This window comes from Platichthys flesus, chromosome 1 (genome assembly GCF_949316205.1).
Source record: "Platichthys flesus chromosome 1, fPlaFle2.1, whole genome shotgun sequence".
Classification (NCBI taxonomy): Eukaryota; Metazoa; Chordata; class Actinopteri; order Pleuronectiformes; family Pleuronectidae; genus Platichthys; species Platichthys flesus.
The window spans coordinates 27,352,787-27,377,709 of record NC_084945.1 but is presented as its reverse complement, the minus strand read 5'-3'; the positions used below and the strand labels follow the sequence as shown (position 1 = coordinate 27,377,709).

General features: G+C 41.6%; 1 protein-coding gene across 1 annotated transcript in view; it reads left to right on the top strand.

Annotated features, from left to right (window-relative positions):
- Positions 1–23,788, top strand: part of znf536 (zinc finger protein 536) — a 164,446-nt gene extending 140,658 nt beyond the window's left edge. Inside the window, exon 7 of the mRNA XM_062390301.1 lies at positions 21,181–23,788. Coding sequence (XP_062246285.1) covers positions 21,181–21,335 — 155 coding nt within the window. The 3' untranslated portion in view covers positions 21,336–23,788. The remainder of the gene's footprint in view (positions 1–21,180) is intronic.
- The last annotated feature ends 1,135 nt before the right edge of the window (positions 23,789–24,923 follow it).

The window sequence follows — 24,923 nt, the reverse complement described above, 5'->3', positions numbered from 1 at the left end:
ATAGGCCTGTACATATATCCTTGTATCTATCAATCTATTTAGCCATCTATCTGTCTATCTTACTGTCATATGACAGTTATTTATAGACATCATCATGTGTGTCTCCAGGAGACGGCTGGTATAGTTAGCTCTTAAATCCTGTATGTGAGATCAGACTACATAATTACCTATCACATTAAGTCCTTTATGTCCACCAGATTTAGGCCTCTCTCTCTCTCTCTCTCTCTCTCTCTCTCTCTCTCTCTGTCTCTCCTTCTCTCTCTCTCTATCTCTCTGTCTGTGTGTCTCGGTCTCACGCGTGCACACACACGTACACACACACACATACACACATACACACACACACGGAGCAGCAGCAGTGGAGCAGCTGGTAGCATTATTGACACACAGTGTGCCTGGGGGTGGGGGGCGGGCAGAGCGAACGAGAGAGAAAAAATCAAATGGGGAGAAGACGAATATGTGATTGGAAGGAGAGTCTAAGTTAGTGTAGATCACCAACTTCAAAGCTTTCTTCCTTCTTTGTTTTGTACAATTGACCTACGCACACACGGAGCGAACCACAATTTCCCAGCTCACAACACACACCAGCCTCTTTGGCGTGTATCTGTTCAGACAGACTGCTATCAGCGATGCAGGCATGTCACTCATCACCCCATCGCATCCAACAGAAGAATCAGCAGGACGTCGTGTCAAGCTTCGTGGATCACACACACACAGACACACACATGCACACACCATCAGACATGTGTGCACGTGCCAAGCTGCAAATCCAAGGTTCATAAGGTTGAATGTTTCCAGAGCTAATCAGTGTACGTCTTATGTCTTAGTACGGTACATAGTGTGATGGAAGATTGGACCAGAATGGACAGTGCTAATCTGGCAATATAAAGTGTGTGCGTGTGTGTGTGTGTGTGTGTGTGTGCGTGTGTGTGTTTGTGTGTGTGTGTGTGTGTGTGTGTGTGCGTGTGCGTGTGCGTGTGTGTGTGTGTGTGTGTGTGTTTGTGTGTGTGTGTGTGTGTGTGTGTGTGTGTGTGTGTTTGTGTGGGTGTGTGGGTGTGTGTCGTCTCTTATTGTAAGATCAAGAACATAAGGGATGATCCACACAGGTGTAATTAAGATTAACAGACATACAGGCATTCACATCACAAACTCGCACACACACACACACACACACGTCACACATTCACACTCACAAACACACCCTGAGGAAAATGCTTCATATTATTGGATACACAGTGGTTTTAAAATGACTTAAGTGAATGTCTGCTCCCTGTATTCCGTTCTATTTCTTCTCTAGATTGATTCCATTGTTCGTGCTCTCCATCGGCTCCACTTCCAACTCTATGAATTTATCATGTTTTACTAGAAGCACATTTTGGCATTGAATTTCCCCCTTATGTTCAATATAAAAAATGCATTTCTATATATACTGTACGAATATTGTAGCAGCATTAACGCTTCTTTTAGTGTGAATGTGCAGAATTAATTATGCATCAAAATTAAAATCCATTGTGATGAAAAGAGTTTTTTACGAGGGCTGTTGTTGGAACAATTGGTCGTGTACTGGTTGTCATATCAGGGCTCTAGTCATCAGTGCTGCGGGGGTTTGGGTGATGTTAAAGGGGGTGAGGAAGTGGAGGTTTGACTCACCTCACTCAGCTGTAGGGATGAAAAATAAAGGGTATTTTCATTTTGACAAGTAGAGAATAGTCCAACTATTTCAGTCTCATGGGAATTGGGTAACGATGGCAGGTGATCTGCACTGTGTGTGCATGTCAATGGGAATGTGTGTGCCATTGTCATCGCTTTCAGCAACAACAAAACAAATAAATTATTTTCTTCTTTGAACATAGAAATTTGGGGTGTCACTCCGTGCATCTGTGTGTGTGTATATTCATGTGTGTGTGTGTGTGGTAACAGATGTCCACCCAGTGGCTGCTGGGAAGGCACTTTACATTCTACATGTGTTAAGTGACAGTGATGGACAGCAGGTAGTCCTTTTAATAATTCAATATATTTTAATCTTCTCTCCTCTCTCTCTTTCTCTCTAGCTCTCACTCACTCTGTATCTTGTCAGAAGCCAAATAACACTGTTGACAAGCATATGATTACACAAATTGGTATAAAAAAAATTGATTTTGATGGCGAATGTGAAAAACATCTTATATTTTTTTCCCTCACACTCTTTAACATACTTTGATGAATTCATTGTTTGATTAAATTATCTCGGGGCTTATAATAAAACTAACACAAAGAGGCACAGCAGCGCATGCACAAATCAGAAGGGCATTTTTCCTTTCTTTTCCCTGGCCTCCTCACATGTTCAAAACATCATTTCATTTTTTTAAATAATTTAAAGAAAAAAAAAAGTCTGAGGCAGGGAGAATGAGGCGATCCAGTCAGTCAGTCAGCCAGAGACATTTCCCCAACATCAGGATGCGGGTAAGTGAGCCTCAACTGACCAGAAAAAATTTGCCTCTGTCTGTTAGACACGTAATGGAGTCATTTAACTAGTCAAATTAGGAGCCGGCGAGATGCCGCATGCTTCATTACTGGGTTCCAATGGGCACTGCTCTACATTTACGTCAGAAATGATTTCAGGGCAAATTAATGTTTTTATTGTCCTGTGGAAAAAAAAATAATACACCCACATACACAACAGAGACACAGAATGACTCTCACACATGTATGTCTGTATTCTTGTGCACACATGGCTCAGAGCTCAAAATGCAACACGACAACACACACAGGTTGTTTGCACACACCGCGTGGCAGAGTCGCACATCTAGAAGATCAGCACCATCTAGAGGTGAAACTCCGCTACTGTCCCTGCCTCACTAATACATCGAAGCGCTTATTTTTCTCCCTTCTTTGGAAAAGCATTGAGAAATGTTCCCGGGCAGCGTGATTAGTTTCACACCGAATGATTGTTTCGTCAAAGCCATTTATTGAGAAAGAGGGCATTTGTGGCCACAAGTACGCAGCCTGTGAATTATGAGCAGAGCTTAACATTTGTTGAACAGTCACAGTTGTTTTTTTTTTGTTGAGGAAAGAACACTCAGTAAAGGTGGGAAATGAGCTGGAGAAGAAAAGAAGGGGGTGTTTGAAACTCATTTCAGCAGCGAGGCAGCTAGTTAGCCATGCTGGTGATATGAGTGACAGCTATTTAGCCCGGTTTGATCCAGCACTCCCTCTTCTGACCTCTAAATCAGAACCAGGTGATGACGGAAATAGGAAATAGAATTTATCCACTGGGGAGAGATCAAAGTACGTGTGTGTGTGTGGGGGGGGGGGGGAGTGTACATGTAGATCTGCTCCTTGTCGACAGGGAGGTCTGACAACTGGGATTATTGATGACATGCAGAGCCCTGTTAGATTCCGAGCATAGGCACAGACCTCTGGGATTTGGAGTCCTTGTGGTGTTTATATGTCCGGCTGCCGCGCAGACCACCGACCCTCATCAGCTCAGACCGCACGAGACGCAGGCCGAGCTGGAACTCCACCAGCCTTCCAACTTCACACTCACATTTCAGTCTCAGTGCAGACGTGGTGAGGTTGCCTTTAATGGTCAGAACAGGACGAGGTTCACTCAGCGCTCTCTCCGTTTTTCCGGCTTCCCGCAGCTGCTTGTATTTATGTTATCAGAGATTACAGCTGCATTGTTTGAAGTTGACTGACAGCCAGTGATATTTATGCTTATGCGCAACTGTGTATTTGGATTGCTTTGTTTTTGACGAGGCATGCGCACACACACACACATAAACACACAAAGACGCACCGGTGTAAAGATGCTGCACACAAACCGAGCCGTGCAGGCAAACACACATGGACACACACTCCACCGCTAGCTGCTGTTGTTCTTGACATTCTGTCGATATCATTGTGTCTCGGTTTGTTTGATGCGGCTCTCGACTGACGGCGGCCACAGCACTTTGACACACAATCTCTCACACACACGTTCTAAGACTTACGGATCCATCTCTCTCTGTGTTTCTATTCCTCTGGTTCATCATCCACGTTCAGACTTCATTGCTGTCCCTCTGTGATAACAAGCCGTCCAGCCACATGGGCAGATACGTTTCATATGCAGTCAGAGGAGAGAGTCCACAAAGCATGACACATTAAAATGTTACGATGTAAGAAAGTCAGTTGGTTGGCATGAGGTTTAGCTGTGGACAATATTATTTTGTGAAAGAGTTTTAATCGTGACACTAGTATATCACACAAAATAAAAAGGATTTCTATCTCTAACTCTAAATATCTCAGTGTGACTGTGGTCACATTTGGGTAACAATATATATTCCCTAATTGTTTGTATTTTTTTAACATATTAAGTAGTGCTGTCACTTGTATTTGAAATTTGAGCATCAATGGTCATATTAAACTATGACCTGCTCAATTACAAAGTGTACAGTCCCAACGCACGTCAGAACATCAGAAGTAGTTTGGCTTTTGATCCAGTGGAGGGCGCTCACTATCACCTTGACCTAATGCATGCCCTTTTGACCTTTCAACAGAGTAAGCCAGTAATGTCACATTTTGTTAGGAAAACGGAAAGATGGTACCAAGTTTATATTGTCCTGATCAGATGAAAAAGAAACTAAAGAATCTGAGAAGCAGCGCATGGAAGTGTTCTAAAGTGTCTTAAAACAGTTGGAGGCAAAGGAATGAACAAAGGGACAGCCCCTACCTGGTTGTCCCCCTGGTGTGGAGCCTTGATGTTAACATCTATTCTGTCTATGCAGTCGACATAGTTCAGAAAGTTAAACAGCTTCTCATTGGACGACTGAAGCTTAGACAAGGAACTCTGACTCTGGCTACTTTTAATAGAGCTTATCAAAGTCCATTCCCAAGCTGAAATACAGATCAGCAAGTGCTCCCAGAAGGACACATGTAGTTACGATCAAAATGTTCTTGTTATTTGTCAGTGCAGATATACATTGACACCCGTACTTAGACTGACCCATTCAATATTGGTCCAGTGATTTACTATTTTCTAATTTAGATTTGATTACTTTCTGTCAAATGTTTTTTTTTTTTTAATTAGATTTAAACAAAACTGCTAAAAGAGTCTTATTCCACAATGTGGAACTAAGTTGTTAAACTGCTTTGCTGTCCATCAAGTGCATGTAGGATATACATGTGTTCATGCTTTTGTGTTGAGAGACCTCCTTGCCTCGATACATGTCTTATTTGTTCGAAAGCAGAGACGCACAGATTGATTTCTTCATCCATCTTTGGTCAAGCAGACCCAATCTCTCCCGGGTCTCTCTTCCTCCTCCCTATCGAATAAACACAGACATTTATAGACACAGGCCTTGATGCTGCAATATTGTTTTTGACTTTCTCTGTGTTAAGTATTGATCTCCTGCCTGCCTGTTTATCTGCACAGCGTAGACACGAGAAGAATAAATGCACAACCCCCCCTCTGTCTCTCAAACACACCAACGTAGAGGCACATACACTCATGGCTGTTCATTTGGACAAGACATCATTGTTGTTGCCACTTTGCAGTGAAGGACGAGATGTGTATTTGTGTGTGTGCGCGGGACATTCAAACATTGGCATCTGACTACTGATTCCTTGTCATCTTATTATTACCCGTCCACTCTACATGAAGGCACCGCGTTGTAGCATGTTTTTGTGCGTGGCTGAATTACTCAGGCAATGACTCCATCGCTAATTATAGCTTTCCACTTGAGCAGCGACACAGAGACACGGGCCCTTGTGTTAACTTCTTTGAAACTCAAGAGTGTTGTGGTTATCAGATACTTGCATTTCTGCATAGTCTTCAACTTTGTCTTCAAGACATCCTCACAACTGAGAGGAGGGAGGAGGGTTTCTATATTGAACTTGACATACAAACTTTTGTAAAAACAACTTATTTTTGTTTCCACTTTACCAGTCTTTTTACCCTGTTGCTTCCTAACACAACTAGGATCCTTCCCCCCCTCACTTCTTTGTCTTATTTTTATGCATTTTATTTTTTGCTTCTCACTCTATCTGCTTGCCAGAAACTTTGAAAGCTCTACCTCAGTTTGCGCTGGGAGAACATCCCTTTTAAAGTTATTTTGTGTTCGAAAAAACGTATCTTTTTGTGCCTAGACCAATATGGCTCACAATGTAAAACACATTAAAGATAGCCGTTGAAGCTGCCAATCTTATTATTTGTGGTAATTAGGTTTATGTCTACAAATGAAGGTGGTTATGATTTATTGATGTTGATAATGCTATATGTAGATTTAACAATCGGAGGTTTGCTGTACTTCTTACGTTATGCTATAGAACCTCCACTCTCACCAAAGAACCTTTGAGGATGACTCTTTTGTCTGGCTGTAGAAGTGGCTTCATACACGGTTGAGTCCCGAGCGCCGATCGAGTCCTGGCTCAGTTGTCCACTCTGTCCAGAAGGCAACTCCACAGGATGTTAGCCGTCTCAGCATTCTGGGATAGCTGCCCAGGGGTCCCGGATGACCTCAAGAGTTAAAAGCAAACAGCGGGAGAGATAGACGAAGGCATGGAGGAAGCATGGAAACTGACATAGACAGAGAAAGGAAGGATGGAGGTATGTGGATGAAGGCAGGCAGGGGGAAGGACATGGGACAGAGAATAAAAATAAAATTATCCAAACGTTTACATTGAAATGGCATACAGGACTGACATGGAAAGAAACAGACAGGGGAGAGGAAGATGAGGATGGGAAGGAATCTATATTACAGGGGGATCCACTGACCAATCCTTACTTATATCCAATGAGGTCTTAATGCTCCAGCATGCAATGGTGTCTTATTGCACCTAAATTTGTGACATTCTGTGTTTGTCTTCAATACTGAAATGGTTCTTTAATAGTAGTAGTAGTAGTAGTAGTTATTTAACTGCAAAGAGCTCTGACATTAAAACCACTCAACAGCTGTGGGATGAAATTTGCACATCATGTTTGACCACCTCACAGGTTAGAAGTCTTGGTTATTGTTAGAATTACTTTTTCTGAGGAGGCATAACTAAAGGTGTAGTGGGAGACGAGACGCACAATAATTACTCAAATATAAGGATATGAGGGCATTCATAGTGTTGATCTACATACACCAAGAAAAAAAGAAGAATGTATAGTCAAAATGCTAGTGTCTTGGCCATAGCTTAGTTATGAAATCCTAGACCAGTAGACCTCTTGGGGACCAAACCTGGTTCTAATGGGGAAAAAATAAAATTTCTGAGGTCCTAGTTCACGTTAGGGTATAAGTTACAGTAGCTACAATGAATGGGAGTCAATGCACTGTCCTAACAAGGATAGCTGTGTAAACCGCATGTGTGTGAAGAGAGAGGGAAGAAATGAGAATGTCATCCCTCAGATGGACCTGGCAACATGTCATATCAGTCATTTCCCCCATTGGTGGCCCAACCCGCTTTCCCACAGTCCTCTTCTCCTTGGCCTGATAATGACGCTTAAGAAGGTAATGGTGTAAATGAAAGCTGCTCCCTATCTGCATGTCTCTCTACCTCTCTCTCTCTCTGGGGAACAAAGAGGCCTTATTATACCTCGCTGTCAGTGTCACTCTGTGTCTCACCACTGTACAATCACTGTTTTCAGCAGCACTAGCAGCATGGGGTGAATGGAGACAGAGACTGAGAGAGTGGGCAAGACAGGTGGAGAGAGAATGGGAATGTCTCTCTCCAGCAGCACTGTTCAACACTAGTTATCTAAAAGTGCTTTTTGGTCTGAAGCGCACTGTGCGTTTGTTGGAAACGTCTTTGTGTGGAGTTTTTTTTTTCTTTCTTAAAGCTTGAACAGGCAGTGTAATTCGTTAGAAGCGCTTATTCACATGACACACATAAGAACACACACACACACACTCCTTAAGTCGTGCGATATCTTCTTATTGGGGAATCTTTCAATAAATCAATGTGACTTTAAACACATTTCCCAGGCGACGCGGCTGACCTGATAAGAAGTGAACTAATCTCTTTTGAGGCTGCCGGGAGAGCTTTGAACCAAATCTACTGTGCATCTATCACCAAGGTTATTTGTCAATGGCTGCTAATCCCAGGTAAATTTCCCTGGTTTTATATCAGGGGTTCTCATGTCTGAAGTTTCTTGGCCTTGGGAAAATAAGAGAGCAGGCTTTACAGAAAGTAAGGGAACAAAAGAAATGTTATGGATTTCAGCAGCCAAACAATGGTAGAGCGAGGGAAAGGGAGCGCAGGCGAGGAGGTGCAGAGAGAGAGTGTTTCTTAATCATTCCTTATGCATCAAAATCAGAGGAGGGTTACTAGGATTTTATCTTTATAAAACTTTTTGTAATTACAAGGCTCAAACAAAATCAAACGAAATGTTGCCTTTGTGTAAGTGCACACCCAAGACTCTTCACCTGTTTATTAAGTTTAGGTTATATGATTATTATTTGCAGTGAAAGTACACGTTCTACATCTAGCAATGCTTTCTCCGAAATACAAGACAATACAAAAACATGAGAATAAACATTATACAAACATAATGTATTTTTTCTAGCAAGTAAAATGTAACAGACATCATGGTCATATGAAGTCTCCAGGGCAGTATTTGTAGAACTACAATTGTTAACTTGTTCTTTGATGCAACTCTCTTTGACCAAAAATATGCCCTACAGTCCGAAGGTTTCTTGTTTCAAATGCAAGAAAACGCAGTCTGGAAATCCCTTTCGGCCAAAATCTCCTTCCCTTGATTGTTTTGAATAATAATTACCATTATCATAAGTATCACACGGTATTTATTAGACTTTATTGTTTATTGCTCAGTTGACTAATAGCACAGTATCAGGGATACACGCTGTCAATATTTGTATTCTATTCATTATGATTTTTTAAATAATATTTAATCCGCACGCAGAAATATGATTACCCCCAGAATGTGTCCCATTTTTCTACCTAGAACAAAAACTTTGTAAAAACAGTTGAGACCCCTATTGTTATTATTATTATATTTTATTTAGGGGGGGTGGGGGCAACTCTGCAGTTGAGGTTGATCAGTCAGGTGCAACCTATCTTTACCATGAAGATGTCATATCTCAAGATGTATGTCCATGTGTGTGGGTTAAATACATCACGGTACCATATGCTCACTAAGTTTTAATGTCATCTGTCATGTTCACACCCACTCAAGGTCAGAGCAGAATTCCATGAAGCCGGGCATTTGTGTAATTTATGAGCACTTAATTAACAGAGCCCACAAACTAATGATTGTGACCAACGTCTGGTCCGCAACATGAAAAATAATACTCCGCCTTTGCAGCGTCGTTATCGCTACAGAAGACTATACGTTTCTGAGTTCCTGCCTGTTCTTGCGCTGCCCTACCTCATGTGGAAAGAAACCTTTCTTTGATTTCCTCCTCATTTTTTCCTTTTTCATATTCATCCTGTACCCCTCCCTTCATTTTTTTTTCTTTCCATTCCTTGAAGTCCCCCCCATGTGCGCAAAAGATCATGGAAAATCACTTGCCATATCTGTCATCTGTCACGCTCTCTGATGAACAGTTTTGATCTCTCGCTCCTCTGTTTATGGCCGTTGTCAAGCGAAAAGAGTCATAGCCGAAAGTGCTTACACCAGCGCGTAAATAGTTTGACGTGTGGCTCTGTAACAAAGTTGTAGGAGTAAATAAGGAACCAAACAACCACAGAGAATTGCAATTAAGTTGTGCGTCTGCATTATGAAATGTTTGGAGCAGCGTGATTTCTGCTCCCTCTTTTTTGCACATTTGTGATCCTTGATATCAGAAGTACGTACTTCTTTGTTCCGGAGAGACTCCTTAGCTGTGGAGATCAAAGGCTAAGCACAGTATATTATGGAAAGTAACCAGTTACACTGCGCACACATGCAGACACGCTGCACAGTGGGATGGTGGAGGAATATGTGGAATATAATGTGATCGCTGCTCAGTTCTTCCATCGTGAGGTCATAGTGTTAAGGTCCAAGTGAGATGAAGGATTTGTCAGAAAAGAAGATTTTCACAGCTGAATGGAACAGGCTTGAATGTCAACATTCAAATCTACCCAGCCTGAACAGTCAGTCAATTAAAAACACCCTTTTTATCCTCCTTAAGTAGAAACAGTAAGAGCTGTTTAATATGTCACTTTGAGTTTATATATTTAAGAGGTCTAGAGCATAATTTTATCCTATTTCCACTTTTTTTTGGGAGCATTTTTGCACACTTTGAAATCTCCTCTAGGATTTAAAATAAACTTCTGTGGGTTTGAACAATGTTTGGCTGCATGGCATATGTTTGGAAAGGCTGCACTGCCAAGTCAATGCTTGTGAGAGGGTTTTAAGTGCGTATTAAAGTTTTACATTTTTTGAGTAAGCAGAACACAAAACAATCTGCTAACAGGGAGAGACAATTCCACATTTTTTTTCCTGATCAACCTTTTAAGAATTAGCCACGACAACCTGTAAAAGAGTTTTTATCTCATTGGGGCCTCTGATAGTTAAATACAGAGGGATACAGTGGGGGATATCAATATATTGAGTTTATTGAATTGTTTCTGGTAGAATTACGGTGGTAAGAATACAATTCACAGGGACTTTAGATAGAGATGGATGCAAAATATTTGTTGTTTTGCTTAAGAGTTTAACAGGCATTTTAATAAATCAGATGGCGTTGATATGACTGAGCTAAAATAATTTACCGTAGCTCCAGGAAGAGAGACAAATCATTTTCCTGCTGTTTTTTTTCTTTTCTTTTCTCCATCTTTTCTCTGCGTCTTTAATTGTTTCTATTGCAAATGTATTATTAAGTTCATAACACCACCTCTGGTTTTTCTTGCATAAATACACCACTTTGAGGGTAATGGAGGGACTCAGATAAGTTGTCGTGGCAGACGATAGACTACTTGCTTCTTTCACAAGCGTTTCCACAATGGCGAGAATTCAATTCCTGTCGACTGCTTCTTACCCCAAAAAAGAGTTGGTGTCACCGTTTGCCGTCAAGAAAACCACATAATTTGAACCTAAGTTGGTGGTTATTTTGGACATCTCAGACACGTCAGTGTTACTGTCCAACAGAGACAGAAGGCAGAGCAAAGGCCTGAGAGGAAATGAATGAGAGTGAGAAAAAGAGTAAATGGAGAGAAGGCGAAGATGAGGAGGAAGAGTGTGTGCATGTGTGTGTGTGTGTGTGTGTGGAGGGGGGGGAGTGGGGGGCTGATCTTGGAAAGGTTTCGTATATCATAATTATCCCGTTAAGTAACAGCGGAGCGGCCTCCCCGGGGGAATTCGTCTTAAATGGAAGATTTGCAAGGAGAACGGGTCAGAGAGAGAGAGAGAGAAAAACGGCTTCTAGTCGGCAGGAAATCCTGTTTACATTTACATAATCATATCAGCACTCACTCCTTCTTCGTCGTCTTTTGAGTACTGGGTGCCTCTTTTTAAAAAAAAAAATGGGATAGAGGAAAATAAATGAGGGAGGGCTTAAGGCTGCTGCTTGTCAACATTTGTTTTTTTTTTTTGCTTGCTCTTATTTTCTTAAATGTGCTGCCAGTGTTGGCAGGAGCACCTCTTTTCTGAAATCTCTTGCCAACACCTCCAACCTCTACTCAACGCAGCTCTGTCGTTCCCCCTCGTTCCTCGTAATGTCCTCTTTGAGTGGGGTTTGTCAGACCTTTTGGCCTCCATCCCTCGTTTGGCACGTTCAAAAAGAAAAGGAAAAAAAAAACAGCTTAGGCACAAATAAGGTATGGTGCTGCCGGCTGTGTGAGTCTTAATTGAGATCTGCTAAGAGCAGGCAGCAGATGTTTATAGCAGCAACTGTTGAATCATCAGAGACTACAGAAAGCCTGTGAAACCATGTTAAAAAGAAACCAGGTGCTCCACATATTTGTTTTTTCTTTTTTTCATTCCTCATTTTCTCTGCCTTTTTTCTCTCGTTAGATCATGGAAAGCTGAAATGGTGATGTGTCAGTGTGTGTGTGCCGGGGGTTTGTTGGAGGAAGAAAAAGAGAAATGAGAAAAGCAAATATATATGGGTTAATAGGAACACTTAACTTGTGTCAAGCGCCAGTATCTTCATGCAGCTGCCAAAAGAAAAGAGAAAAAAAAGGAGAACAAAGTTAGGTTAGAAAGAAATACATTTGAACTCTAAGGAACGTCTCTGTCAAAGAACAACTTTATTTTTTTTAAATGAGATTTCACAGCTTTTTTTTAAATATAAACTATTCAAGTTTAGCATGACATGGATACTGAAGGTAACTCACCTTCATCATTAAAGAGCAGTAACCACACAGCTTTGCTCTGATGAATCTTACAGATTACAATAGTCTTCAATCATAGCTATATGACAAATTTTACCGCAAATAAATGTATTGTTTGTTTTTATTATACTGGCAGTTTGGGGCCATTAATAACTTTTTTTTTTTTTATTCATGAATTTTATATGAAACTATTTTAAATGGTGGTCATGATTTTTTTCTTTAGTGTCCCTGAAGCATCAAGATAGAAACTGTTTGAGAACCACTAGATTGACCAGTTTTCATCGGGCCCTACTGACACTGCTGTCACTGCACCCCCACCTTTTCTTTACCGACACTGCAGTTAAGTTTTTCTGTGCTTGATTAACTGGCCCCAGGTTTTCTCTGTGTGAATTAGTTTGAATAAACAACCCTTCTAGAAATAAGCCACAAAATGTGAGCACAAAATAAATCTGAATAAAATCACTTGATAGTTGTTCCCTCACAGATTGTGAATTAAGAATTGTCTCCATAAATCTTGACAGTCTTGCACCTCAGTCCACTAAACTGAAGCCCATGTTACAATTGCTCACAGGTACTCCTCCTCTTCCTCCTCCTCTGTAGCCGACTCCAACCTTGGTTTCTGTATCTGTAGCACTGGGAGGTTTGGGAGAACTCTCCCCATGCCATGGTAATGCTGGGGAGCAGCCACAGGTTCTCCGGTGTTATAAATGATGATAGCTAGGGCTGGGTTGCTATTACGCTTCTGTCTCTCCGTCTTCTTAACCCCCCCCCCTTGAAGAGACTTGACTTCTTTCATCTCACTATCTGCATTCTTTAATCTCTCTGTGTCTCTGCCCTGCTCTCTGCGTTTTCCAGGGTTTAATTGATGCAAACATTTCAAATGATGGCATTGTGCTGAGGCCACTGATGGTTGAGATTTAAGGAAGAGTCTCCAGAGGTGGGGGGTACTGACTCACCAGTGTGGAAGTTTAATGAGAGCCCTGATATTTTGGCTGCGTTACTTGAGGTAGAGATTAATCACTCTGCTCATATTCTCTATTTTGCTGTGTGTTACTGTCTTCATGAGTGAGTATATTATAGACTTTTAGCAGGCCAACAAATTTACTGTTGCCCTATATATGCATATTGCCCTATATAATATTGCCCTATTTGCTGCCGTGTCTCTAGTTCATTTTCTCCTCCTCCTGTGATCTACATACATCCTCCATACTTTGTCATCACCCTCCTTTTGTCTGTCCTCCTCCTCTTCTTTTCCCTGTCAAGTAGATGAGTTCGGGGGGGGACACATTTCAATGGCACTGACTCCTTCCTCGCCGTCTCCCACCTGGCTCCATGCCACACTGAGTTAGTAACTAGATATGTCAGCACCCCTGTGCTGGTGTGACTAAACACTGTACACTTCTGGGCTGGCCTTGGCTTGCAGATGAGCGACTACAATTAAATACAGTTGAGTCTCAATGTAGCAGCATGCTCTCCTGTGCACTTGTGTTGGTGCTGCTCTTCAAAACCAAACAAGAGCTCAGAAGTTTGCAGCCAGTGACGCAAACAGTTAATCTGTGCTCACACTATGAAAACTCCACTTCAAATGTCAAGGTCACAAAAAGGTATCACAGAATTAAATGCTACTACATATTCACAGTTAAATAAAAACTTCTCTAAAATGTCAAAAAGGCTTATTTTTGGATTAAACATTTCACAGTTTTAAAGGGTTTATACTTTCTATCAGCTCATAGAGCTAATCTTCACATTACATGAAATAAATCAACATGTTCTTCTTTTTCTTGTAGCAGCACTGTGTCTTTTTTAAGCACAGCTATTAAGAAATGAAGCAGGCATAAAAATGTAGGCTAAGAAATGTATGAAATAAAAACCACAGCAAAAAAAAGACACAGAAGCACTTTAGAGCACGTTGAAACATTTAATAACAGATAATCACATTAAAGAGACTGTGACGTGAGATTATGCTGCTCAGGCACATCTTTTTTTTTTTTACAAAGCTTACAAGCTGTTATGGAAAACACAAACCCAATGTGTTGCTGCTTTACAGAACACTTACTCAGAGCGAACATCAACAACATGAACTCTGCTTCTAATGTCCACTGGAGTAGCCTTTAACCGTGGTCCCTATCTCAGTGAATCACAGAGGGGTGTTAGGTCATGCACAGTTCTCCAAAAGAAAAGAAAACCGCACGGTGACGTAAGATCTCACCTGTTCCTGCCTGTTAAACTAAATCCTTCTTTTCAGAAAATGAATGGTGACGATTAGGAAACCTAAGCCTTCAGACCCTGGTTTCCCTTGTGAGAACATGAAGGCAACGTGGAGTTACAAAGTGCCAGACACAAGAAAGTTGTGAACACACACAAGCACACCCAGAAGGGACAAAAAGAAAATGAGTTGTCCAAAGTAACAGCCGTCATTTGACCTTGATAGAAGCCGGGCACATGGGTAATCTTGCAGTTTAATGATTAATTCCTGTCTTTTTAAATTTGGCTCTTTCCCTCTCTCTCCCTCTCTTTGTGTGTCACAAGCATTTAAGATGTGGCCTTTTTCCCCTGCACATTCCAACGCCATTATGTTACATTGTTGCTGAATAAAAGGCCGTATTATGTTCCATCCCCCCCAGTAAAAGGGCAGAAGTGGACCCAGTTTTTATCTGCTGAACGAATCAATCAGGATTATGTCAGCTGAAAAGAATCACAGACAGCAGTCGCCAAGCACTGTGTCTCTGGGTGTCTGATTGTGCGTTTGTGTGTGAGTGTGTGTGTTTTCCCCTTCGCTGTGAGTAAAGGATGGGAAATTTGCAAAGAAGGGAGGCACTTGTTGGTTCTAAAAAATGCCCAGCCTGATGACAGAGATGTCAGTTTAGGTTTATAAAGCAAGAGGATTGTTATTTTTTTATGTATCTACCCACCCCCTCCTCAGTCCAGCCCTTTCTCCTCCTCTGTGGGAGGATTGGAAGGGCACTAATTATCATTTCATCAGAAATGATTAGGAGATCAAACAGGGATCGAATGCCATTTCCTTCCATTAATACAGGGGGTTTAGAGTGCCTGTCATGGCTTGGCTTGTCCTACGGCCTGTGGAGAGACAAAAAAAATAATAGGGGAAAGAGAAAGTGGGAAGAATGGAGAATGGAGAAGAGGCTTAAGAGCAAGGGAGCGAGGAGGGAGGGAGAGGACGGGACAGGGGTTTGGCAACAGAAAGAGAGAAGGCCTATTCAGTTAAAAGGCCAATGGATTTTGCGAATGTAAGCTGAACACCAGAAAGCCATCATTTGAATAGGGAAAGATAATTAGAACTACTATTTTTCTTGTGTGATTTTGTGGAAATCTGCACCAAAGGTTGAACTCAAAATTCAATCTGCAGCCCGGCCTTTTAAGTGTTACCACAGAAGGTCGCTCTGCCAAGTCCGCTCTTCAAACCCCCAGACGCAGCGTTTGGAAGCTCTCGTGTGGCCACTTTTTCTTTTTTTTCTATTTGACTCTGTCTGTCATATGACTTTCCTCTGATATATCCTCAATCACACCCTCCCATTAAGACACATCTTTGAAAGTTTCCAGCTAAATGCAAAAGCAGACGATAAATAATCGACGCTGAATTGTCATCTAACAAAGTTAGATGTTTCCATTAGAAGATCAAAGAGACTGGAGGTGGATATCTGGAAGATTACCGAGAAATAGCGAAGCAAAGGGGCCGAATGGAGAGTGTGGATGAGGCTGTGATTGTTTCAAGCACGTCAGATGAGAGAAATGTCAAAGAGAATATGAGAGATGACCTCTGTGTTCATTGCCCATTAATGACCCTGCAGCTCCCAGCTTCATTTTCCTTCTCATCAAAAACATAAAAAAAAACATTTCCTCCTGTCTCCAATAGTCATTTCCCCCCGCATTGTATTTATGTATTGAAAAAAAAAGGTAATAGATCAAGCACATTCCATTATTCTCTTATAAGATCATTAGCAAATATAATTAGATATGAAAGAAAGTAATTTGGAGAGGAGAGGGGAGAAAAGCGCTATCAGGCAGAGAAGACAGATTGTAGCATCAGAGTGTTTGGGCTTAAATTGCTCAGCGGAGGTATTATCAAGCCGGCAATCTTTTAGCCTCAGAAATAGTTTTGGAGACAGAGAGCGAAAGATAGAAAGAGGCCACTAACATTCTCTTCATTGTGTTTCCCAACTGTGATCATTCGTTTTTTACATTTCAGTTATTTTTTTTACTCCTCTGAATCTTTTCATCCTGTCATATGCATCAGCTCATACCAGACCCGAGAGTTTGCGGCAAAACAAAACCGAGTTTATAAAAAGAAAACAAGTTGACATGGAGTCATCACACACAAAATAACAGATTATCACAGACAACAGAAAACAGGTAGCCTTTTTACCCACTATTCGCACATATTGATTTTGGCTTTTGTATTATTTTTGCAACTTTAAAAAACAGAAATAACACAAATTGTGTTCCACCTTGAAGTCTCTTTGTGAGGAACCTTTTCGCTGCACATCTTGTCTCGTCTCCCTCTCGCGCATGCCCCCCCCCTCCCCACACTCTCCACCCGCACACAGGAGTTTTTCGTCACTCTTTGTTGCACCTTAACACCACACTCTGTTTGTCTAATAGGGATCTGAGCCGAAAGCAGACTGAGAGCACAACAATCCTGCTGCGTCTCACCACAAATTTGCTTTTTTTTTCCTCCCTCACCCCTTCTTCTTCTTCCTTAGTTGTGCTTTGAGGGATTGGGGGGGAGTGAGGGGGAGTAGGGTGGGAAGGGTGCTGAGGAGGGGTGGCGGGGTGGATGTGGATTTTTCTAGTCTTTTGTGCGAATCACAGGGAATGGTAACTATAAACATCCTGTATTCATTAAAACCATCTAAAAATAAAAATTTTAGCTAAGGGGAGGGTGGGGGTGCGGGGGGTGGCTGTGTGTGTTCACTTCCTCACCGCTCCTCCTTGGTGTATACAAGTGAGCCGTGTTATGCCTGGTGCCGCTCATATTTACATATTTATAAATACTGGGCTGTACAATGTGACGGGGCTTTGCCAAGAACAACACTTTGCCGCTAGTGCAGGGCCCGGAAGCCTGGGGTGGGAACAAAGGAGCCACAGCCACCTTCAGTGGCACAGACACTGCTCACTCTTACACTCTCTGTTCAGGTCCATATGGACAGAGAGGACCACAGATGATACACTATGGCCACTGATATACTGTGATGTAAATATCAAACAATCTGCCAATCATTTTCATTCAGTTCAGTGGAGGCAAGGAGATGAACTTGCTCAGTGGCTTCAGAAGAAAGTGCTTCACCCCGAACTTCTTATTCTCCAACCGGTCTCGTCTCAATCTCTGTCCAGAATGTAGCAACACTTAGTTGTGACCTGGCCCCCCCACCCGTTTTATCATGATTATCTAAAGGCTTGAAGAGAGAGATGATAGCATCCAGCCATTCAGAAAAAAGTAAGATTATGCAGAAATGTTTGTCTTAGTTTATTGCCTTCAACTAATTACAATGGAGGTGAGATTTTAAGTAATATCCATACGTACATAGTAACTATATTAAACAGTACCATTCGGAGAAATCCCTGTCTGTGATAATAACGGCTGATTGTATGTTCAGTGGATTATCAGGAGTAACGTGAACCCTGTCTTTAGCTCTTTGAGCACCAAAAACAAAATTCCATTCAGCCGCCTGCACTGGACTCAAAACAGAAGTGTCAGAGACAGATTCCTCAAAACCTGTTAGCATTAAACGAAAACAAGCTGCTGTGGCGTGAGGTAAATGAGAAATGTAGATAATTGGGATGAACTGAGAGTCCCAGCATCTTATGATGTCGTTTTGAAAGCGTGAACTGAGAGGAAGTGGAACAAAATGTCTGAGGGCAGGTTCGATCCATTTTAAATTACATATCAATCTTCAAAAATCAATATGAGTGAAACTCTTAACGATCGGCGAGGAAAGAGTAAAGTGGAAGCTGCTGATACAGAAGCGTCAGCATCCCTTTAGTTATTTGTGTTGACTTTAATATCAAGAAATCTCTGTACAAACGTGCCACACTGTCACACTCATGACTCACAGGGTTCTCCACCGCACAACACCAGCTTCTACCTGGTGAGAGCCTGTTGTGTGATGTGTTCACTGACTGCTGTTAATGTCAGGTGATACATCTGAGACCACACAGGCACACACACACACACACACACACACACACACACATGCACACACACAGGCACACACAGTCCCACCTTATCCTAAGGCGCTCTCGACACATGCTCAGAGTGCAGTTGTAAGCCATTGTTCCATCCTCCTTCCCATTTATCCGTTCTGTTAAGCATGACACATGTATTAACAGTGGATGGATCCTGGCGCTGTGTGTCCTCGCACCATATGTTTTCCTTTCCTTGGCCCTCACCTTCCCAATAACTACCCCTATTGCCATCTGCTATTTCAAAACACACCACAGGAAGGCGTACTTACTCCTTCACATACCGTGTGGGGATACGGGGTATATGGGTTGGTGCAGCGGTGCGCCTCTTTGGCTCAATCGTCGGGATATACTTTTTATCATCAACATCATAATGCGATCATGTTTTCTTCATGAATACATCAGCCTTCTAGAAGGGCTGAGCCTTGAAAAGAGACAAATACATTAGACTTGAGTTCGTATGATAAACGAATGCCAGGCAGGCTCTCTGTGTCTGTGAGGTGCATCTGCCGCCTGCCCGAATGGGAAATTAAAAACTGTGAGAGGGAAGTTATGCTAAATCTATAAAGTTGGCCGGGAAATCTCTCCCCCTTCGCAGCGGCAGTTGTTTGGGGAGAAGGAGCACCGTGCTTAAATAATAACATTCCAGGTGGCTTAGTTAATGAACAGTGAAAATCAAATATGGGGCCTAATCTGGAGCTCGTTACAGGAAGTTTTTTACAGGGATGTCAAAGGCAAGACGTGCCCTTGGGGAAGCAAGACACTTTTGAAACTAAAAAACCAAAGGAAACTTTATTTTTAAAGAAGCCTTAGCTTTATAGAATAAAATAATTCACAGCCTGATGTTTAAAGATGTGACATATTTGCATCTTTCATTGTTTTCATATTTGTAAGTACATTTTATCAAAAAGCTTAATTTTGTTCTGACTTTGTGAACCAAAGTTCGACAGCGAATCTGTAAATGGCGAAATGACAGGGCTTATGTACGGTGACACGTCGACTCTTTGACAGCAGACAGCAGCGATCTCAAAGCACAAGCTCCATTGTCCTATTTACTGTCTTAGCTTGCCATCTAGCGGTGAAAGCGGGTAATGCACGCAGATCCTTCTCTGAAATGCTCTGTGAATGTGATCGGGGAGAGAAACACACCAGTTTGTCGACTGTAGAAGAGAGCAGCCCTTCAGTGCACATCTACAGACATTTGTATCATCAAGATTATTGTGACTTCAACATTAGGAATCAGATTTTATCTTCTTTGTTTTTATATGAAAACAGTATATGGAAATGAAAAAAGGCAATTGCAATAATCCTATAATATCCCGGTAACCGAGTAACAGTGAGTATAAAGAGCAGGAGCCCAATGAGAGTAAAGTAAATGTTGGTTGCAGGGTGGTGCTGGGGTTAACTCCACGCACAGACAGCTCCAGAGTTATTACTCAGTGTTGAATCTAAGAGATGTTTTATCACGTTATTAGCTCTTTATTTTCCCTCTGTTACCGTGGCACTTCCTTTCATTTCGGTATCCATTTCCATCCTCGCGAAAGCACAGTTCAAATAAACCCGTGTTTTAATTTGGTTATGTCAGATTCATAACGCCACTTTAAAAGAACATGACATGCAAATGTGTTCCGCCGTGTTTTATTGCAAAATAATTTTCTAAGAAGTTGCTGAGGGAACGAAAGCGCAGAAAGAGGAAGGGGGGTGCAAGTTGCATTATTTAGTGGCCGCTGCTATGGGACCTAATTACAGTTATGCATTTCTTACTGTGTCATCGAGTCTTAAAAAGTTTTTATTAGAATAAATCACTTCGCTTCTCACCCACTGTCACACTCCGTGTCACACTTATTGAGCCGACCAACCTGCTCGCACCGTGCTTCTCCCGTTGTCATAACAGAGATGTGTTAGCGTCTCGTATTGTCGTAGAAATGATTATCTCTCTGAGCGGGCGGCACCAGCTCCTGTGTGAAGGAGAAGCTAAGATTAAATGAGGGACAAGTAAACAGTGGAACTGCAGATTTTCAGATGTAGCGATGTAATGAAAGAGCAGCTTCATATTGAGTCAGATGGTTGCAGGAGGCAGCAGAGGACAGACAGAGGAACAGGAGCGTGCTGGAATGCAATGCAGACCACAGTGATACAGCAAGAAGGTTACACTTCATTAATGAGCCATCAAGTCAACACACAGAGGGAAATATGGGGAATTGTTGCAACTGAATGTTTTGAATTCATGGTGTTTGTGTTATTTTGTCCACCCTGAATGTGTCATACTGACCACATATCACCAGCATATTACTGTACTACTGTAGGAACAACACACAAGAAGACAGGGACAGTTCTTTTTCTGTTCCTGGTCCCAGCTGTCAGTCAGTTAACACCTCCAACAGCAGCACCAACACATGTCCCCCCTGTATTTCAGGACATGTCTCTGTCCCACGCACACACTGCTGACAATGAGGTCTAGGAATTATAAATTCTAAGTGCGATTTCAAAAGCAGTTGAATGCTGTGAGCACACAAGTCCATCCACCTTAAACCAAATCTTAAAGACAATCTGTGAATATGTTTTTTTCTGTAATTTGGCTGAAAGGACTCTTTGAAGTCTTCACAGTCTCAAATATTAAATCTATTAATTTGGCCCTGCTGACAGTGCCGAGTGTGTCAGTGTGTGTCTGTGTGTGCGTGTGTACGTGTGTATGTGTGCTGCAAGTTGGGGTTTGTTGGGCCCGTGGTGCTAACCTGCCTCTTGTTCTCTCATTGGCCGTAGTGCATCTGTGGGTGGGAGACGAGGACCAGCCCATGACCCATGACCTCGCGCTGACCCACGACCCCCACCATCTTAACAGCGACCTTAACCATCCTCACAACCATAACCTAGGCGGCCCTGAGGGGCTGGATGCCCAAGCTGTAAACAAAGACTAATGGCCCAGACCGGAGCAAGGCAGGAGGATGAGGATGAGGATGGAGGCGATGATGATGAGGAGGAAGATGAGGATGAAGGATAAATGAAGGAATACACTATAACAAAAGACTTTATTTAAGATGAAAAACACATACTACCGTCAGAGTGAAGAGAAGGTGAGAACTATATGAAGGACAGTTTGGGGCTGGATTTACGTGATGGACCAAACGGCTTTTGCGAGCGTTCTTGGACACTAAACAAAGTGACAACAATTTTCCTGTTTTGTCTCCTGTGGCCCCTTGTCTTTGTTGTCTAATCTTCTACAATGTTTTTCTTTTCTTTTAATGAAACTACCTGTCTGAGTAGCAACTCCTTTAACTGGCCCCACAGTTTCTAAAACATTCCTTGAGCTAGAAAGGTATGTCTCTCTCTCTCTCTCTTTTTAGTTAGGACTGAAGTGTTGTGCTTAATCAAATAAGGCTTTTAAAGACCTTTCTCTCCTGTAAAATGAAGACGACATTTATTTCACAAGTCCACGGACCGCCATTATATTGTACTGGAATGTATTCTACTGTAGAATAGCAACTCAATGTTACCGGACTGTTGACGGAGACCAAGCACATTTCCTGTCAGACCAGCCACTTTGGGCTCTCCTATCAGCCGTTCTGTCTCTGTGTCCCACGGCCATGCATCACTCGGACTATGGTTAACAAAGGATAGGGGCACCACACGACAATCTACAACACAAGTTTGTTTCCAGAGATGATATTGCTGGTAGAAAAAAAATACACATGTAGCTGACCTTTGATGATGGTGGTGCTAATGATACTTGTGAAGAGGACTGAATATTCCCTAAATGTACTTACAATACTAAATCCCCACTGCATAACCAGGCCAGTACAGGCCTTCACCCTGCCATTTGGCTTCCTTTGTCTATTTTTCTTGTTCTGTATCATCCATCACAGCAGCCATAGATGCTTAATGTACATAGAGAGATATACAGTAGTTTAAAAAAAGAAAAGCAAAAGTGAAAACAAAACTTTTAAAAGATTCGTGACAAGGACAAGCAAACAAATGACAGTAGATTGCACAGCCACGTTCTGAAAAGGTCGGCATCCTTCTAGAGTTTGACAGAGAAGAATTCAAAAGAAAAAGAAAAAAAGATCTGAAAAACAAACAAAAAAAAGGTGATGTGGGGGAAATGTTTCTTTCTTTATCACCCTCCAACCCTTTCGCTTCATCCCTCATGTCAACCTCAAGAACTCTAGTGTTGCAGATGTTTGTAAGATACTGCCACCGATCATTGTTGCACAGTGTTAATGACTACTGAAAATGGTTTGATGTATTTACTTTAAAATGAGAATAAAAAAGAACAAAAAACTGGGAAAAAAGACATATTGTGTATAGCCTTAGATACAAGTCATCTGTTATTGCTTCTACAAAGCTATGTAGCTGTGCTAGACTGTAGGATGTAGGGTTGATTTTATTTTTTATTTTATATGTACTGTACATTAATGCCTTCTCCATTTACTGATCAAAAAAAAAAGAAAAAGAGGAAAAAGATGACAATCGTCTCCTGTGCTGCAAACATATTTGCCCCCATATATACAGGATCCATTATGAATAGAGGGACTTTATCCTTTCTTATTTCTTTCATTTGTTTTGGTTCTCAGAAGTATTTGGCACTGTGATAGTATTATAAACCCAACCTATACAGTATAAAACTAGATAACTAACTGAACTGAAGGTGTGTGTGTGTGTGTCCCTTGGCTTTGTGAAATGTTTCTACGTCATTTTTTGTGAACCCAGAGAAAAATTCTAAGTCGGTATATACAGTCCAAATATAATACCTCCTAATTTTTCTTTTAAGTTTGACCAACCTCTATACTGTATGTGGCTTTGACAAATTGTTACCCAGATTTCTTTTGTATGCAAATCCCCTTTTGGCCTGCAGCATCGGCCCGATACTTCTTCAGCAGCAGCATGAATCTGTGCTCAAACTCCAACGCCAAGAGATTACGCTGCAGTACAGCCTGTTTTATTTTGTTTTCTCTTTTTTTAATTTGATTCATGTAGATTACAATTAACCATTCTTTCATTTTCAGTATACCAGGAAAAGAGGGGATTTAAAACTAAAATAATAACAGCGAGACACGTGAAAAGTGAGAAGCAGTGGTTGTTGGAAAATGTGACAGGGTGTTGGAGGGGAGGAATTCAGGAAATGGGGTCTGAGGGAACCAATCAGATTCATCCTGCTAGAGGCACTGTCCAATGGCTTTGACCTCTGACCCCATCTGTTTTCAAGGGATGTAAAGGTGAGAGATGACTGGCGAGAGTCTCGCCTCTGAACCAGCTATAATAATGAGCATTCCACGCCACATGTTATGTACAAAAACCTGTCTTGTGAGCTGAACACTCTTTATGTTTTGCTGTATCCTCATGGCAGATGCTTCGTTTTGTAACTACTGAACTGTACTTATAATAAAAATAAAATGTATTCAAACAAAACAAAAAGGATTGTCACAGAGCAACGGCCTGTTTCATGTTTTTAATTTCCTCATTCCTGACAGAGCGAGTATCAGGAAGGTGAGTGTCACTGTTCCATGAGAAGTGGGGAACCAGTTTGGAGAGTAGTCCATCACTTCCAATACCAGTTATTATCTCTCAGTCAGTTTGATGGTGAAGCTTCACGGACCGTGATCATGAAGTGGAATATACACAACTAAATTGTTGTCTGCACCACTTTGTGTGACCGTGAGGAAGATGTCATAAACAGTGTGTGGATGATGGGAAACACATGAGCATTCTCTGAATGTCCCACATGGAAATATGTAAAGGGAAGATTTGAAAATACCATTTACATCAAATCGCTTCCAGATCAGTGCAGTGATTATTTGACGGCATTGGTTCCCATCCAGTTTCCACATTATGATTTTTTATCCTCTGGTCCAGTCCACATTCGACCAGATCCATAAAATCTGCACAGACTAAGAAACAGCTACAAAACAGCATGACTGTGAGTTTCAGTATCAAAGAGAATAAAAGTATAACTTCAGGTTAGTTCCTCTGCAGACAAGCCTTGTTTTAAATGAATGTAGCGCCACGTGTATGAACCGCACTATAGCTACAGGTGGTGACTGGGGGGTCCTAAACTCAGTTAGAGCAGAGACCAGGGTTCACATCCACATTTCTGTTCCTCGGTGCATCTTATTTTGTAAACAAAAATTAGGTTGGGATCATGGTTTTGGTTAAATGGAATTAAATTGAACTTTACTATTAAAGAAGAATATGACCTCTACCTAACATTAAGTGCTGTGAGTGCTCATACATTACAATGAAAAAGACAGAGCATGAGACATTTTGTATGATGTCAGTGATCATCTTACCAAGTTATTTATTATCAACATTTGTGACTCAACCATTCCTAAAAGTACAAATATATTAGTATGTATTACAAAACAATATAGTAAAATCCTTATATGTATGTTTTAATTTGGGGACAATCAGATCAGTGAGTGCAGCGCCATGAATGTTCTGAAATCCGTTTTAAGCGTAAGGCTCTCAGTAGAACACACGTCCACCGAGGCACAAACGTCCTTTTTGATTCA